Source organism: Diabrotica virgifera, chromosome 5 (assembly GCF_917563875.1).
Source record: "Diabrotica virgifera virgifera chromosome 5, PGI_DIABVI_V3a".
In the NCBI taxonomy this organism is placed as follows: domain Eukaryota; kingdom Metazoa; phylum Arthropoda; class Insecta; order Coleoptera; family Chrysomelidae; genus Diabrotica; species Diabrotica virgifera.
Genome location: NC_065447.1, coordinates 111,990,294 through 112,004,964, shown reverse-complemented (window position 1 = coordinate 112,004,964; position 14,671 = coordinate 111,990,294). Strand labels below are relative to the sequence as shown.

At 32.2% G+C, this 14,671-nt stretch overlaps 1 protein-coding gene across 5 annotated transcripts in view; it reads left to right on the top strand.

Annotated features, from left to right (window-relative positions):
- LOC114332354 (sulfite oxidase-like) overlaps nucleotides 1–14,671 on the top strand; it is a 161,595-nt gene that overhangs the window by 57,698 nt on the left and 89,226 nt on the right. The window contains exons 1-3 of one of the 5 annotated variants that reach the window (XM_050650234.1): nucleotides 2,820–2,882; nucleotides 3,023–3,101; nucleotides 10,202–10,386. The exons of 3 other annotated variants lie outside the window; for them this stretch is intronic. In XM_050650234.1, coding sequence (XP_050506191.1) covers nucleotides 2,858–2,882; nucleotides 3,023–3,101; nucleotides 10,202–10,386 — 289 coding nt within the window. In that variant the 5' untranslated portion in view covers nucleotides 2,820–2,857. Of the gene's footprint in view, nucleotides 1–2,819; nucleotides 2,883–3,022; nucleotides 3,102–10,201; nucleotides 10,387–14,671 lie in introns of those variants that run through there. One more of the 5 variants, XM_050650232.1, reaches the window with a different exon arrangement.

The following is a 14,671-nucleotide window of genomic DNA, read 5'->3' as shown; positions in this document are numbered from 1 at the left end:
AACAGGAATCGATAATAACCAAGATACAAAAAAGAAAATTAAAATGGTATGGACACATTAACAGAATGGACCAGGGAAGACTACCAAAGCAGGTGATGGAATCGAAAAGATATGGTAAAAGAAGGAAAGGAAGGCCAAGGAAGAGACGGATCGATCAGATTATAGAAATTGGACAGGAAAAAGGAAAAACACATCAACAAATGAAAGAGTTAGCAAAGGACCGCAAGAAATGGAAGAGATGGATAGAAGATGAATAAAACCTCCGACGCCCCTGGGGGGCATAAGGAGTTTCGAGAAAGAAGAAGAAGAAGAAATTCATTAAATTGTCTGGCCAAAAAAATTGAAGCTAACGATTAAACTTTGTTTTTTGTGCTCTTTTCATACCTATGTGCAAACGAGTTTTGAAAATTTCAATATACAGGGTGTTGTTTCAAGGTTACAATTACTTTATATTGTTTTGTTAATCCGGACCTGGATTTTTGTTGTGATTTGTAAGTGGGTCATTCGAATGTCGTCAATAAGTATTAATTATTTTTAAAATGGGTATTTGTTTAATAACTTTAATAATTTATTGTTAAAAGTGCTTTAAAAATCTGCTTTTTAATTTTAGTGTTCTTAAAAGTATCAATATATTTAATTTCAAAATTAAAGTCATTAAATTTCCTTCACGAAAAATTAAAGCAAACCGATAAACTCAGATTTTTGTGGTTTTTTCAAATGAGCAAACAAATTTTGAAAATTTCAATATACAGGGTGTTGTTTCAAGATCACAATTACTTTTTTTTTGTTAATTCGGACCTGGATTTTTCTTGTGATTCATAATTGGGTCATTCCAATGCGGTAAATAAGTATTGATTAATTTTAAAATAAGTATTTATTCAATAGCTTTAATAATTTACAATTAAAAGTTAATAATATCTTCTTTTTAATGTCAGAGTTCTTAAAAAATTCAATATAATTTTAAAATCAAAGTCATAAAATTGTCTGGCCGAAAATTGAAGCGAACGACTAGACTTACTTTTTTGTGCTCTTTTCAAATATGCAAACAGATTTTTAGAATTTTAATATACAGGTTGTTGTTTTAAGGTCACAATTACTTTATAATTTTTTGTTAATCCGGACCTGGATTTTTTTTGTGATTAGTATGTCGGTCGTTTGGGTTTTGGATGAGACACACGTGTAGCAAATATCAAAAAAATATACAAGGTGGTTCTAAAGTTATGGCTTAGGAAAGAAATTGGCAAAATCGATAAAACACCCTGTAACTCGGTTATAAAAGTCGGTAGGGCAAAAAATGTAGTATACCTAGAACCACCTCGGTGACCTCTATTCACAATTAAAGTATTTCCGTTTCCCAATGAAACACCCTGTATAATGTTTTTTATTTATAACTTTTTATAGTATAAAAAACAGCAGTAGTACTTTTTTGATGTAAAATTTTAACAAACATTTTAAAACTTTTTGACGTTTTATGAAGATAATTAACTTAGATGTAACATCGTTTGTGAATAACAACGACCTATTTGACCAAAGCTTGGATCAAGTAAAAAGTGTTTTCTTTCACCTAGTATTTGCTGAATTCCCCAATAACATCACCATCGTGTTTTAAGAGGAAACAGTAGCGATCAAAAGGTAGCGAAAACGCGTTCCAAGATTGCGGTTGTAATTTTGAATATTTTTTCGAGATATTTGGTACAAGTATTCGTAATATAATAAAGAATGGCGGTACAGAGCCCAATTTGAAAAATATATTAATATGTGGAAATTACTCTGTAATTAAATACAATATTATAAAAACGAGCCTGTACCGCCATTAAAAAGAACAAAAAAATACACTTTCTTCAAATAAACTTTTTTATCCGATGCCTAGATTTTGTGTCATTTTGGAACTACTAAAATTTTTTATTTCATTAGTAGTTCCAAAATGACACAAAATCTAGGCATCGGATAAAAAAGTTTATTTGAAGAAAGTGTATTTTTTTGTTCTTCTTAATGGCGGTATAGACTCGTTTTTTTAATATTGTATTTAATTACAGAGTAATTTCCACATAGTAATATATTTTTTAAATTGGGTTCTGTACCGCCATTCTTTATTATATTACGAATACGTGTGCCAAATATCTCGAAAAAATATTCAAAATTACAGCCGCAATCTTGGAACGCGTTTTCGCTACCTGTTGATCGCTACTGTTTGCTCTTAAGGGTGTAGACGCAAAATATCGCGCCAATAATTTTTTTTGAATCCTGAGAAAACTAATAAGTATTTTAAAAATATTTAAACATATAATGAAAAATTGCAATATTACCGAAGTCCCTGAAAACTTCTATATTTATTTTAATAAGCTACAGGGGTGAAAAAAAAAGAGAAAATCCGAGCTCACATCTTGTTTAAACCCTTCATTAACAAATTAAAGAACAATATTTAAAAAAAGAAGCCCAAAATATTTATCGGCAACTGTTTTTGACACTTAGAAATCGTTATTTCTCATTTTTTCAATTTTAAATTGTTTATATGTCGATAACGATCTACTTTAGAGAATAATTACAAGATACCTGTTTTGTTCAAAATGATCCAAAAAGATTTTGATTTTTACAATATTAGCACCACTTTTCGTATTTCACTCTCGAATCTCATCCTGGAGTATTTCACGAAGATGATTCTGCAAAAAAGATCTCAAATCTCAAAGGAATATTTTTCCATACAAACCAGAGGTTACTGTCTTGTCTAAAACCCTTAATTAATTTTGTAAATACCCGCTAATGACAACACTACCAATAATCAGTTTGTTCTTTTTTGTTGTGTAAATATTTCCAGTATAAATAAAACTAAATGTAGGTAAATGCGTTAGTAATCAACATGCCCGGTTTACTTTTGGGTAACGGTAGGTCTTTGCTTTTTCCATTATGATACATTGGATTCTAATTGTGCAATAATAACCGTCTTTTAGTGCAAAACATATTAAATTTATTAACACGTTTATTATCAGTGAATATGTTTGTACGTGATAATATTATCTTGTAGGTGTCAAAGTTGTTCCAGGTGAACCTAAAAAGGGATTGCCAGATTATACATTAGAAGACGTCGCTGAACATAAAACAAGGTAAGCAAATTTATTTATTTATTTATTGCACATTAACAAAATTCAAGCCCAAATATAATTTGAACGTCTGAATGTTGTAAAATTGGAAGCCTTTGAAATCTGGGTATACCGAAGAATCCTACGAATAAGTTGGGTGGATAGAGTTCGTAACGAAGTTGTTTTGCACCGGATGGGAAAAGTCACGGAAGTCGTCAGAACAGTTAAAAATCGAAAAATTGAATATTTTGGCCATGTTATGCGACACCCAGAGAGATATAATATACTTCATTTAATAATACAAGGCAAGGTAGACGGAAGAAGAGGGCCAGGTCGAAGAAGAACGTCACGGCTTAAAAACCTGAGAGAATGGTATAACAGATCCTCTGCATCCCTTTTCCGAGCTGCCGTTAACAAAATTGCTATAGCCAATTTGATAGCCAACGTTCGATAATCGAGCACGGCACTCGAAGAAGAAGAATGTTTAAACGATGTTTTGTATAGTATGGTGCAAATGTTATTTCATAATATTGTTCTGAAGCTATTTCCTTGTGGCATTTTTATAATCAACTATTTTTAATGGGAAATAAGCCACAATTTTACCACAAAGATGATTTTATTAACGTTTCAAAGCCCAAATCGGGTTTCGTTGTCAAAATACAAAATACTACTAAAATAAACAAAAATGTTGTTGCTAAGTAAAAAAAATTCTTCTAATAATTTATTTAATGTGACTCATTTATATTGGCAATTCAGTTTATATTGTGACGGATATTCTTGAGTTGGGATTCATTTCATGTAATCGAATGAACTATCTTTTAGTAAAGTCGTCCCAGGAACGCAACTCATAAATATTGGCGATATCATTTTAAAGTCTTCTACTTTAAAATGTATAATATACGTCTGAATTGCCAATAAAAATGAGTCAGATTAAATAAATTATTAGAAGATTTTTTTTTTACTTAGCAACAACATTTTTGTTTATTTTAGTAGTATTTTGTATTTTTACAACGAAACCCGATTTGAGTTTCGAAACATTAATAAATAAAATCATTTTTTTGGTAAAATTTTGGCTTATTTCCCATTAAAAATATTGTCAATTTTTATTTTTAAATTATGATTTTTTGACATATTATACTATATCCTACTAGTGACATCATCCATCTGGGTGTGATGGCGTAATCGAAGACTTTTTTAAATAAGAATAGGGGTCGTGTGCTAGCTCATTTGAAAGCTTATTTAATTTTCTATTTAGTGATATAAACATTGATATAATTATTTGTACAGGGTACCTAAGAAACATTATTTTGAATTAAACTAATTGACACAAAAAGAAGAATGTATGTCATTTGTTAAATTCTAAATACATTCTACTGCTGTCAGAAAACAGAAAAAAAATTAGTTCACAAATAAACATTGTTTTTCGCTTAAATTAAATATTCAAACTATCAAGAGGCAGATGGATGGCAGCTTGAACATTGAAATTAGAAGAAAAGCAATGTTGATTTATCAAAAAACATTTTTTTCTGTTTTCTGAGAGCAGTAGAATGTATTTTGAATTAAATAAATTACCTACATTATTCTTTTTGTGTCAATTAATTTAATTAAAACATTTTTTTCTTGGACACCCTGCATAAATAATTATGTTATTAGTAAGTCTAAGTTTTCACTCTAATGGCATATAAAGCAACATAATGACATCCCACCAGAATGAAAACAATGGGAACCTTCTATGGTTGAACATTGAAAATGGTTATTCATTTTTTAATTATGTTATTGTTTATATTACTGAATAGAGAATTTAATTACCTTGCAAATGAGCTAGCACACGACCACTACTCTCATTAAAAAAATCATCGTTTACGTTATCACGCCCAGATCGATGAAGTCACTAGTATGTACTTACGATATATACCTATGTCAAAAAATCATAATTTAAAAATAAAAATCGACGTGTTTCAGGATTTTTTCTTAAAGTCTCTAAATTACGGAATAACAAATTTATTCCAAACATTACATAAGTATATTAAATTTTAATTTTTAAATTGTAAATAAACAAAATTGTATTAGGTACCGAAAATTTTTTATTGCTTTTTCTTTACAAGTTTAGCTCTCAGCTCTTAACTACTAAGCTTAGTTTCCAATACAAACTGCTCGGTCAAAAGTTAAGGATTTCTTCGGGAAGTGTTATTCAGACATATATGGGAAATAAAATTGTTTATTTTGAAAACATCACTGAATTTGTTGTGTGTCAAATATCTAATACCAACTCGAACCTTTCGTAATACTAAATAAATAAAATTACCTAACAAAATTCCTTGAACTCGTAGACCAGAGCTTCTTCTTCTTTAAGTGCTGTCTCCCAATAGGATGTTGGATATCATCATCACTATCTTTAGTCTATCTACCGCTGTTCTGAATAGTTCTATAGAAATGTATTTAAACCAATACATTGTCAAAATGTATTTAATTAAATTCCTCAACCAGGACACGCTCCTTGTTCCTATACCCCTTCCTCATCTGATCTTTTCCTGTATTATCAGTTTTAGCAGATCATTTCGATGTTCCCTCACTACATGTCCCAGAACGTGCATAAACTTGTCAACATCAGTATATTAAGAGCAAGATTTTACTACTTGCAGGATTTTGAGGTCGTTGAACATGAATACCCAATCAGAACCGACCCCAGGAGAACCGGTGCCCGGGGTTACTGCTAAAGCACTTCATCTGGAGTTTCGAGGATTTTCGGCATTAAATTGATGTAAACAGATTACTCGGTAGTTTTTGAAATCGCTAAACACGAATACGTCATTAGAAGGGACCCCCGGAGTACCTGGTGTCCAAGGTCACTGCTGAGTTACGTCATATTTTAGAGTCTCGAGAGTTTTCGGCACTAAATTGATGCAAATAGATTATTCGGGTGGTTTTTTGGGGTTGCTGAACAGAAACATGACATTAGAACTAACCGTCGGAGCATCTAGTGAACATAGTGACTGATATGCATGTCATATTCTGGAATTTCAATGGTTTTCGGTCTTTGTAGGTGGGTTCTGATGGCATGTTCGTGTTCAGCAACCCCAAAACCCCCGAGTAATCTATTTGTATCAATTTGGTGTTGGAAAGCCTCGAAATTCCAGAAGATGACATGCACATCAGTCACCCTGGGCATGAGTGCTCCGCGAGTCGGTTCTGATATCATATCCGTGTTCATCAACCCAAGAAAACCCCAAAGAATCTGTTTGTATTAATTTAATGCCTTTTATATGACAGGAGGGTTAAAAAATACCTCGAAACTCCAGAAGATGACGTGCCTCAGTAGTGACGTGCTCCGGGGGTCGGTTTTGATGACTTATTCGTGTTCAGCGATCCCAACAACCCCAAGTAATTTGTTTGCATCAATTTAATGCTAAAATCCCCTCGAAACTCCAGATGACGTGCCTTCGCAGTAATCGTGGGCACAAGGTATTGCGAAGGATCGGTTTTCATGTTCAGCGTATTCATGTTCAACGACCCCAGAAAACCTCGAAGTAGGAAAATCTGGTCTTTAATTTTGATTTTTACAAGTTAATGAACTTTTGGATGTATTTTATGCACTGTAAACGGAATTATGCATTTCCATCCATTTTTTTTATTGTAGACTTTTTCCTGACGACCGACATTCCGAACCCAATTCAAAAAGTTGTAAGTTATAGTTGTTCCATTTTATCTTTGCCCATGCGTCAGAATTCATTTTCAAACAAATTAAATCAAAACATAAAGTGAAACGCACGCCAACGTACATAGTATACAGTGATGAGTATATGTAAAACATAATACATTGCGAAACAAAAAGAGATGAAACTAGTGGAGGTGGAAATTATCGTTATAAACGTATTAATTAACCTTACATTTCATATTTTCCCACCTTTAGACGTCTGTGACAAGAGTATTTTATAAAATTCTACTGTCACAATGACAGTTGTCATACTCCTCTGATACGTCTAAAGGTGGGAAACTGTGTAAACTATGTACTTAATATAATGTTATTTTAGACGTTTATAACGATAATTTCCACCTCCACTAGTTTCATCTCTTTTTGTGTCGCAATGTATTATGTTTTCCATCTTTTGAGCTCTTTTGCAAGTTATTAGCACGCTCATCACTGTAGTATAGTATACAGTATACAAAATGTATAAAGGGTGTTTCATTAATAATTGTCCATATAATAACTGGAGAAACCTTAGCACAAAATACGAAGATTTAACCTAAAACACTTAAATAAAATGTGGTTCCTTACTGAGTTACAGGGTGTTTTATCTAAAAATTTAAAAATTATTTTTGTATAGCATTTTAAAACTATTCGACGTATCCTTTTCATACTTGGTAGGTAGTATAGGTACTGTACAAACTACTAAATTGTGTTAAACAAAGGTTTCTGGTTATTACCAGAGGCGTACGACGGGGGAAAGTGAATGGTTGACCCTTTCCAAATTCTACGCCACTGACGAAATTGCTATTTTGGTTAAATTTTTCGATTCTCCAATACTTTCTATGAAAATAATATACTCTTCATTCATAACGATAAAGTCATTAGTTTTCGAATTGTTTGCAGTTAAAAATGAAACGACACGGTTATTTTAATTAATGTATTGTGCCGCTTAATTCTTAGTTTCAAATATCTCGAAAACTAATCGATTTATCGTTACGAATCAAGAGTATAATATTTACATAAAAAGTATTGCAAAATCAAAAAATTACACTAAAATAGCAACTTCGTCAGTGGCGTAGAATTTGTGAAGGGTCAACCAGCCACTATCCCCTGTCGTACGCCTCTGTTAGTAGCTAGAAACGTTAATTTATCTTAATTTAGTAGGGTGTACAGGACCTACACTTTCTGCCAAGTATGATAAGGATACGCTAAATAGTTTTAAAGTACTGGGTACAAATAATTTTTAAATTTTAATCATATTTGAATCATATCATAAATTAATCAAAATAACTGCGCCGTTTCATATTTAACTTCAAATATCTCGAAAACTAATGACTTTATCGTTACCAAGGAAGAGTATATTATTTACGTAGAAAGTATTGGATAATCTAAAAATGGCCCTAAAATAGTAATTCCTCCAGTGGTGTAGAATTTGAGAAGGGTCAACCATTCACCATCCCCTGTCGTACGCCTCTGGTGGTAGCTAGAAACGTTTGTTTATCATAATTTAGTAGGGTGTCTAGTAGTCGCACTTTCTGCCAAGTATGAAAAGAATACGTCGAATAGTTTTAAAATGCTGAGCAACAATAATTTTTAAATGTTTAGATAAAACACCCTGTAACTCAGTAAGGAACCACATTTTATTTAAGTGTTTTAGGTTAAATCTTCGTATTTTGCGCTAAGGTTTCTCCAGTTACTATATGGACAATTATTAATGAAACACCCTGTATAGACACACCCAAATTTATATGGAATCATCTGATATTTCTTATTATTTCGTGCGGATTTAAAAAACGAATACACGAAGTCAAGTAATATTTTTTATTTTAAAGCAATTTAACAACAAATGCATAGTGATTAAATAAAAGAATAAAGTATTTAAACAACAAATTGAAACTAGTTGTTTTAAAGTCAATATCATAAAAAAATTCCATGTAAAACAAATAATGTTTAAATAGATTTTATTTATTTTTTTTTTTGTTTTTGGCAGACAGTGTTATAACCTCTAGTCCATATGCAAGCTTCAGTTTGCGTTGGAATGCTCCTAATCAACTTATCGACATTTTGTTGTGGTAGGTTGCTCCATTCTTCAAGAGCAGCTTGTAGTAGCCGTGCGGTGGTTTGTGGATTTTCCCGGCGAGCTCTAATTTTTCTTTTAAGCATATCCCACAAATACTCTAAAGGGTAAAGCTCGGGTGAGCAAGCAGGCCACTCCAAACAAGGAATACCTTATGCTTCAATGATGTCTCAAGTCCCTCTAATGGTATGTGGAGGTCCATTATCATGCATGAAAATTAAATTTTCTCCTGTTGCACCTCTCCAGAGCCTTATTTATTACAGGTTATCAAAATACCTATGAGCAGTAAGTTAATTGGATGAAAATTAAAGGAGTTTTTTTACGATTCACAATTCCTCTCCAGAACATTATACTTTCCCTTTTATATTTGTGAACAGATCTGACAGTTTTCGTTCTTGCTTGTCTTCCTCGACCTCTAAGTACACGATATCGTGGGTCATCTGATTTTACACAAATCCTGACTTTTTCTGAAAATAGCACATTTTGTCAATTCCCAATGTTCTAGTTTTGGTGGAGAAGACACCAATTTAGGAGATCAATCTTATGCTGCCTGGATAACTCGGGAACCTATAACTGTATCCTGCTGTATACTTCTTGGCACGAACTCTTCTTCGTTTCGTTTCAACTGAAACAGTTACACCTATAGCTTTCAAAAGGTGTCTTCCACCTGATTGGACAATTAAACAATCCTAGCAAGCCGTTTTTACTTTTTGGCGATTTTCCCTTGCTTTATTTTTGAGCTATCCTAGCTCCTGTTACCTAGCATAGGTTTTGGCCAGAACGCCCTCTGTTACGCCTATCTCTGCAGCTATGTCCCACTGAGAACATTACTTGCTCCACAAGACCAATAATCTTTCGTTGTAAGTTCTAATACCCCACATGATCCATATTTTCTTCTTTGGACGCGAAAGTTAGTTTATTTATTTTCGTTCAATTTGCAACTCCAGCAAATAACCTATACCGTAAGGAGCTGTACTATCTAATTGTCTTATCGAATTGTTTATTTTCAATAAAAACCTTTATTCTTCACGACAATAACAACTGTTTTCAAAAGAAATAAATATTGATTTGAAATACATGGTGATTCCTTATAAGTTTGGGTGTGTGTACACATTGACGTTTGTTCACGCTATGTTTTGACTTCAATTGTTTGAAAATGAATCGTGTGACGCATGGGAAAAGTTAGAATGGAAGAACCATAATAGGTGCTGTATTTAAAAATCGATTTATTTCGGTGTTTTTGTTGTAAATGCACTGGTCTATTTTAACTAGGACCCCGCATTCTCTTTCTGTGTACGTTTTTTTGGAATAATTTGAATTTCTAATCATTTCTAATTTACTATTATCTTACTGTTATAGGGACACACGAGTATGGGTAGCATTTCATAAAGGTGTGTACGATGTCACTGATTATCTTAATGTGCATCCTGGTGGTGCGGATATGCTCATGATGGCTGCTGGTGGACCATTGGATCCCTTTTGGGAAATTTACTCAGCACATTTAAATGACAGTACATATATAATTTTAGAAAAATATCGAATAGGTAAAGTAAGCTAAAGAAGGAAGTTAATTTTTGTTTTAATATAAATGTACCTACCATTTCATATGTATATTATAATGTATATTATATAGGTAAAGGTGTATCCGTAATATAGGTTTATTGTTAGGTACTTGTTGTTGCTGATGATTGCAGGTAATAGTTTCTTCTGGGGCTCCTCACAAACTAAAATACTAGATTTAGGTAATTTTCGAAGATTTGTGCATCCCTGGATATAATTTTAACACTTTGCAAAATAACAACAGGTTAATGTTACATACCGTAAATACACTTGCGAGCAAAAAAATCGGGTCACTCGATGAATTATAGACGTTATATATCTCGAATTTCCTAAACCTGTTGTCAGATTTGAGTGATTTTTTTAGTATGTTATAGCCTTATTATTTAAGAAAATCGATATAATGATATTGTTGCTAGACAGGTAAATGCCATTTGATACCGGTTGTAACAATTATACTGTGTTTTCCTTAAAGTTCGGAACAACTTGTGGAATATTATAGCACATATAAAATATTAAAATTAAAACTATCTTGTAGCCTTAGGTTTTATTAAAATTTTCTGTTTTGATTCATTTGCTTACGTTGGATAATAAAAAAGTTAGGTACGTTAACAACTAGCCATGTTTTTCATCAATAAGTCCTCATTTTCTGTTTAGTTTAATAAACAAGCCTAAAGTAGGCTATGAGAAATTAACAATTTAATGGATGTCAAATTGTTAACACTCAGAAAGTGTCTGGTTTGTTGTGAAAATTAGTAGATTTATTGTTTAAAGTTTCAATTAAGTCGTGTGGTGGAAATGGAACGCGCTACAAGGAATTTGATCCGCGATGAGTGTGTTCAAGCAGTGATCTTACATAGCGAAGGACTTAGCTACCATGCTATCGGCTCCTTATATTGGTAACAATTTTTTGCTAATGCACGATAATGCAAGACCTCACGTTCACGAACTATAACCGAATATTTACAACCAATAAATCTTAGGACTTTGAATTGGCCATCGCATAGCGTCCAGATCTGAACCGGTAGCTCTCGAGATTTGAAATGATATTGATCAATAACAAATAGCATACCTCATTTGTAATATTAAAGTATATATCTCTTTTATTATCGAACATAAAGCGAATGAATCAAAAAAACAAAATGTTAAGAAAGCCTAAGACTTTTGAGTTTTAATTTAAATATTTTGTATATGCTAAATTATTCCACAGGGTGTTCCTAACGTTAAGGAAAAAACCATATGATTGTTACACCCGGTATAAAATGACATTTACCTTTCTAGCAACAATATTATTACATCGATTTTCTTAAGGTACTAGTACACTTTAGAAGACCAACAATAATCATTTTTTTCAAGAATTTTTTTCACAGAACCTTTATTAAAAATGAACGTACAACGTTTTACATATTAATATAGACAAGGCGAAAACGGCGGGTTCGTTGGGAAAAATATTCCCATGAGATTTTTTTTGCATAATTACGTTCGTGAGACATCCCAGAATAAGGTTCAAGAAGTCGCCCACGTGAAAATTGGGCCAAAGTTTTTTTAACAATTATTTTTTAATCAAATTGCAAAAACCAATATTTTTGGCCCGGGTAATTTTTTGTAGGTTTTTTGGACCATTCTGCATAAAAAAGGTCTCTTATAATTTTTCTCTAAAGTTGATCGTTTTCGAGTTATAAGCAATTTAAAATTGAAAAAAAAAAAAAACGAAAAATGGCGATTTTCAAGGCTTAATAACTCGGTTAAAAGTTATTACTATGAAAGTCAGAAAGTGACTAAATCAAAGTTTAATGCCCCCTACAAAATCGTGAAGAAATGTTTGTCATTATTTTATTACTAAGCTGTTATTTTTAAGTAATAATATTAAACGCCATGCACGTGGTAGCCGGCCGTAAATGCTGAGTGCGAGAGAGATGCCACTCCGGCAGTCCAATTGTGCATCTTAATTTACGGCAGCCTACCTCGTGCATGGAGCTCATTATTTTTACTTAAAAATAACAGCTTAGTAATAAAATAATGACAACAATTTCTTCAGGATCTTGAAGGGGGGGTATTAAACTTTGATTTAGTAATTTTCTGACTTTCATAATAATAACTCTTAACTGAGTTATTAAGCCTTAAAACTCGCCATTTTTCGTTTTTTTCAATTTTAAATTGCTTATAACTCGAAAACGATCAACTTTAGAGAAACATTATAAGAGACCTTTTTTTATCCAGGATGGTCCAAAAAACCTACAAAAAAATTGCCCGGGCCAAAAATATTGATTTTTGCAATTTTATTAAAAAAAATTGTTACAAAAAATTTGGCCCACTTTTCACGTGGGCGACTTCTTGATCCTTATTCTGGGATGTCTCACGAATGTAATTATGCAAAAAAATCTCATGGGAATATTTTTCCCAACGAACCCGCCGTTTTCGCCTTGTCTAATAGGTTTGTTTCAACACGACTGAGAACCGTCCATGTAACACCCGTGTTGAGCTGGCCCCCCCCACTTGCAAAAATTAAAAAACAAATAGCCCTGATTTATGAGCTATTTATGAGCTCTCATATTCCGCAAACTAAAAATTTTGAGCTCGTTCCACTGAGCAGGAATTTAATACCCTAGTGGGGGGGGCTGAGTCAGCCCCCCCCACTACTTAAAAATAGGAATATTGAATCGGTTTTTGCGGCAGAATTACGAGCTATTTATGAGCTCTTGAAATTATATAGTTTCGATTTTTGAGCTCATCCCCTTCACCCCCAAACAACCCTTTAATTGATTTAACTTAAGAGAAAGATGCTGGGAAAACTTAAAATATATCGTATTGCATATATAATTCATATAGCTTATATACTCTAAGAATAAACTATTAAATCAAGAGCATTTCGATTATTGAGCTACAACCCCTTCGCAAGAAAACCACCCTATCTTCTCGGCTTAAGAGAAAGTTGTACTTAAAATACATTAAACTAATTATTTGGCGACTACATATCATTTAATAATTTATAAGCTTCCAAATTAAGCGCATTTAGATCAGTAAATTGCAATTTATTTTGTATAGTGCAGTCACTGAAGGTAAAAATCAACGATTACCTTCAATTTCGGTGAACCTTCATCGATTTTCACGAAAATTGGTCAGTAGTTAGAGGATACGTCAAGAAACAAAGGTGACATGGTACCACCTTGCGCCTTTACCCCGAGGGTGGATACCGCCCCTTCTGGGGGGTGAAAATTATTTTATAAAAAATAAATGCACAAATCAATAAAAGAACAAATTAACAGCAAAATTTATTATATAAAGTTAATAAAATAAGTCAATACTTTTTAAGTTATTAAAGATCAAAGATTTTAATTATTTGTGAAAAAAATGCATCTTTTGAAAAGGTTTTTTGTAAATCACTGAAAAACTTTCAGTTTTTACAAAAAAGTTAATAGTAGTTTAATTCGTATAGCTTATATTCTAAGAATAAACTCTTAAATCACGCGTCTTTCGATTATAGAGCTACAACCCCTTCGCAAGAAAACGACCCCATATTCCCGGCTTAAGAGCGAGTTGTTCTTAAAATAATTTAAATTAATTATTTGGCGACTACATATCGTTTAATAATTTATGAGCTTGCAAAATATACGCATCTCAATTATTGAATTGCCATTTTCTTTCTATAGTGCAGTCACTGAAGGTAAAAATCAACTAGTACCTTCGATTTCGGTAAATCTCCATTTATTTTCACGAATTGACAATAACAACTTGGGGTTTTAGCCTGGGGTATATGTCACCCCTTCTCGGGAGTGAAAATTACTTTATTAAAAATAACCCCACAAATCGAGAGTGGGACAAATTGTAAGCAAAATTTGTTATATAATGTGATTAAAATAAATCAATACTTTTTGAGTTATTAAAGATCAAATATTTTAATTTTTGGAAAGAAAATGCATGCTTTAGAGCGATTTTTCATAAATGACTCAAAAACTGTAAGTTTTTACAAAAAAGTTTTCATTACTAAAATTGAAGCTAATAACAAATATAATAAATTGCTTATTTGAAAAACCCTTTAATGTTAATTTAAAGTAAGTTATTGGTAATTAAATGTATATTTTTTCCGCGACTGTTAAAATCTAAGGGTTCAAGCTTAAATAACGGGAAAGAGATGCATTTTATAACACTTAGGTACTAAATACTTGTCAAAGTACTTAGAAATAACTATGAAAAATAAGATGCAGAAAAAGTTGATAGTATCAAAATCCGCTCACCAATTTTCGTGAAAATGAATGGAGATTTACCGAAATC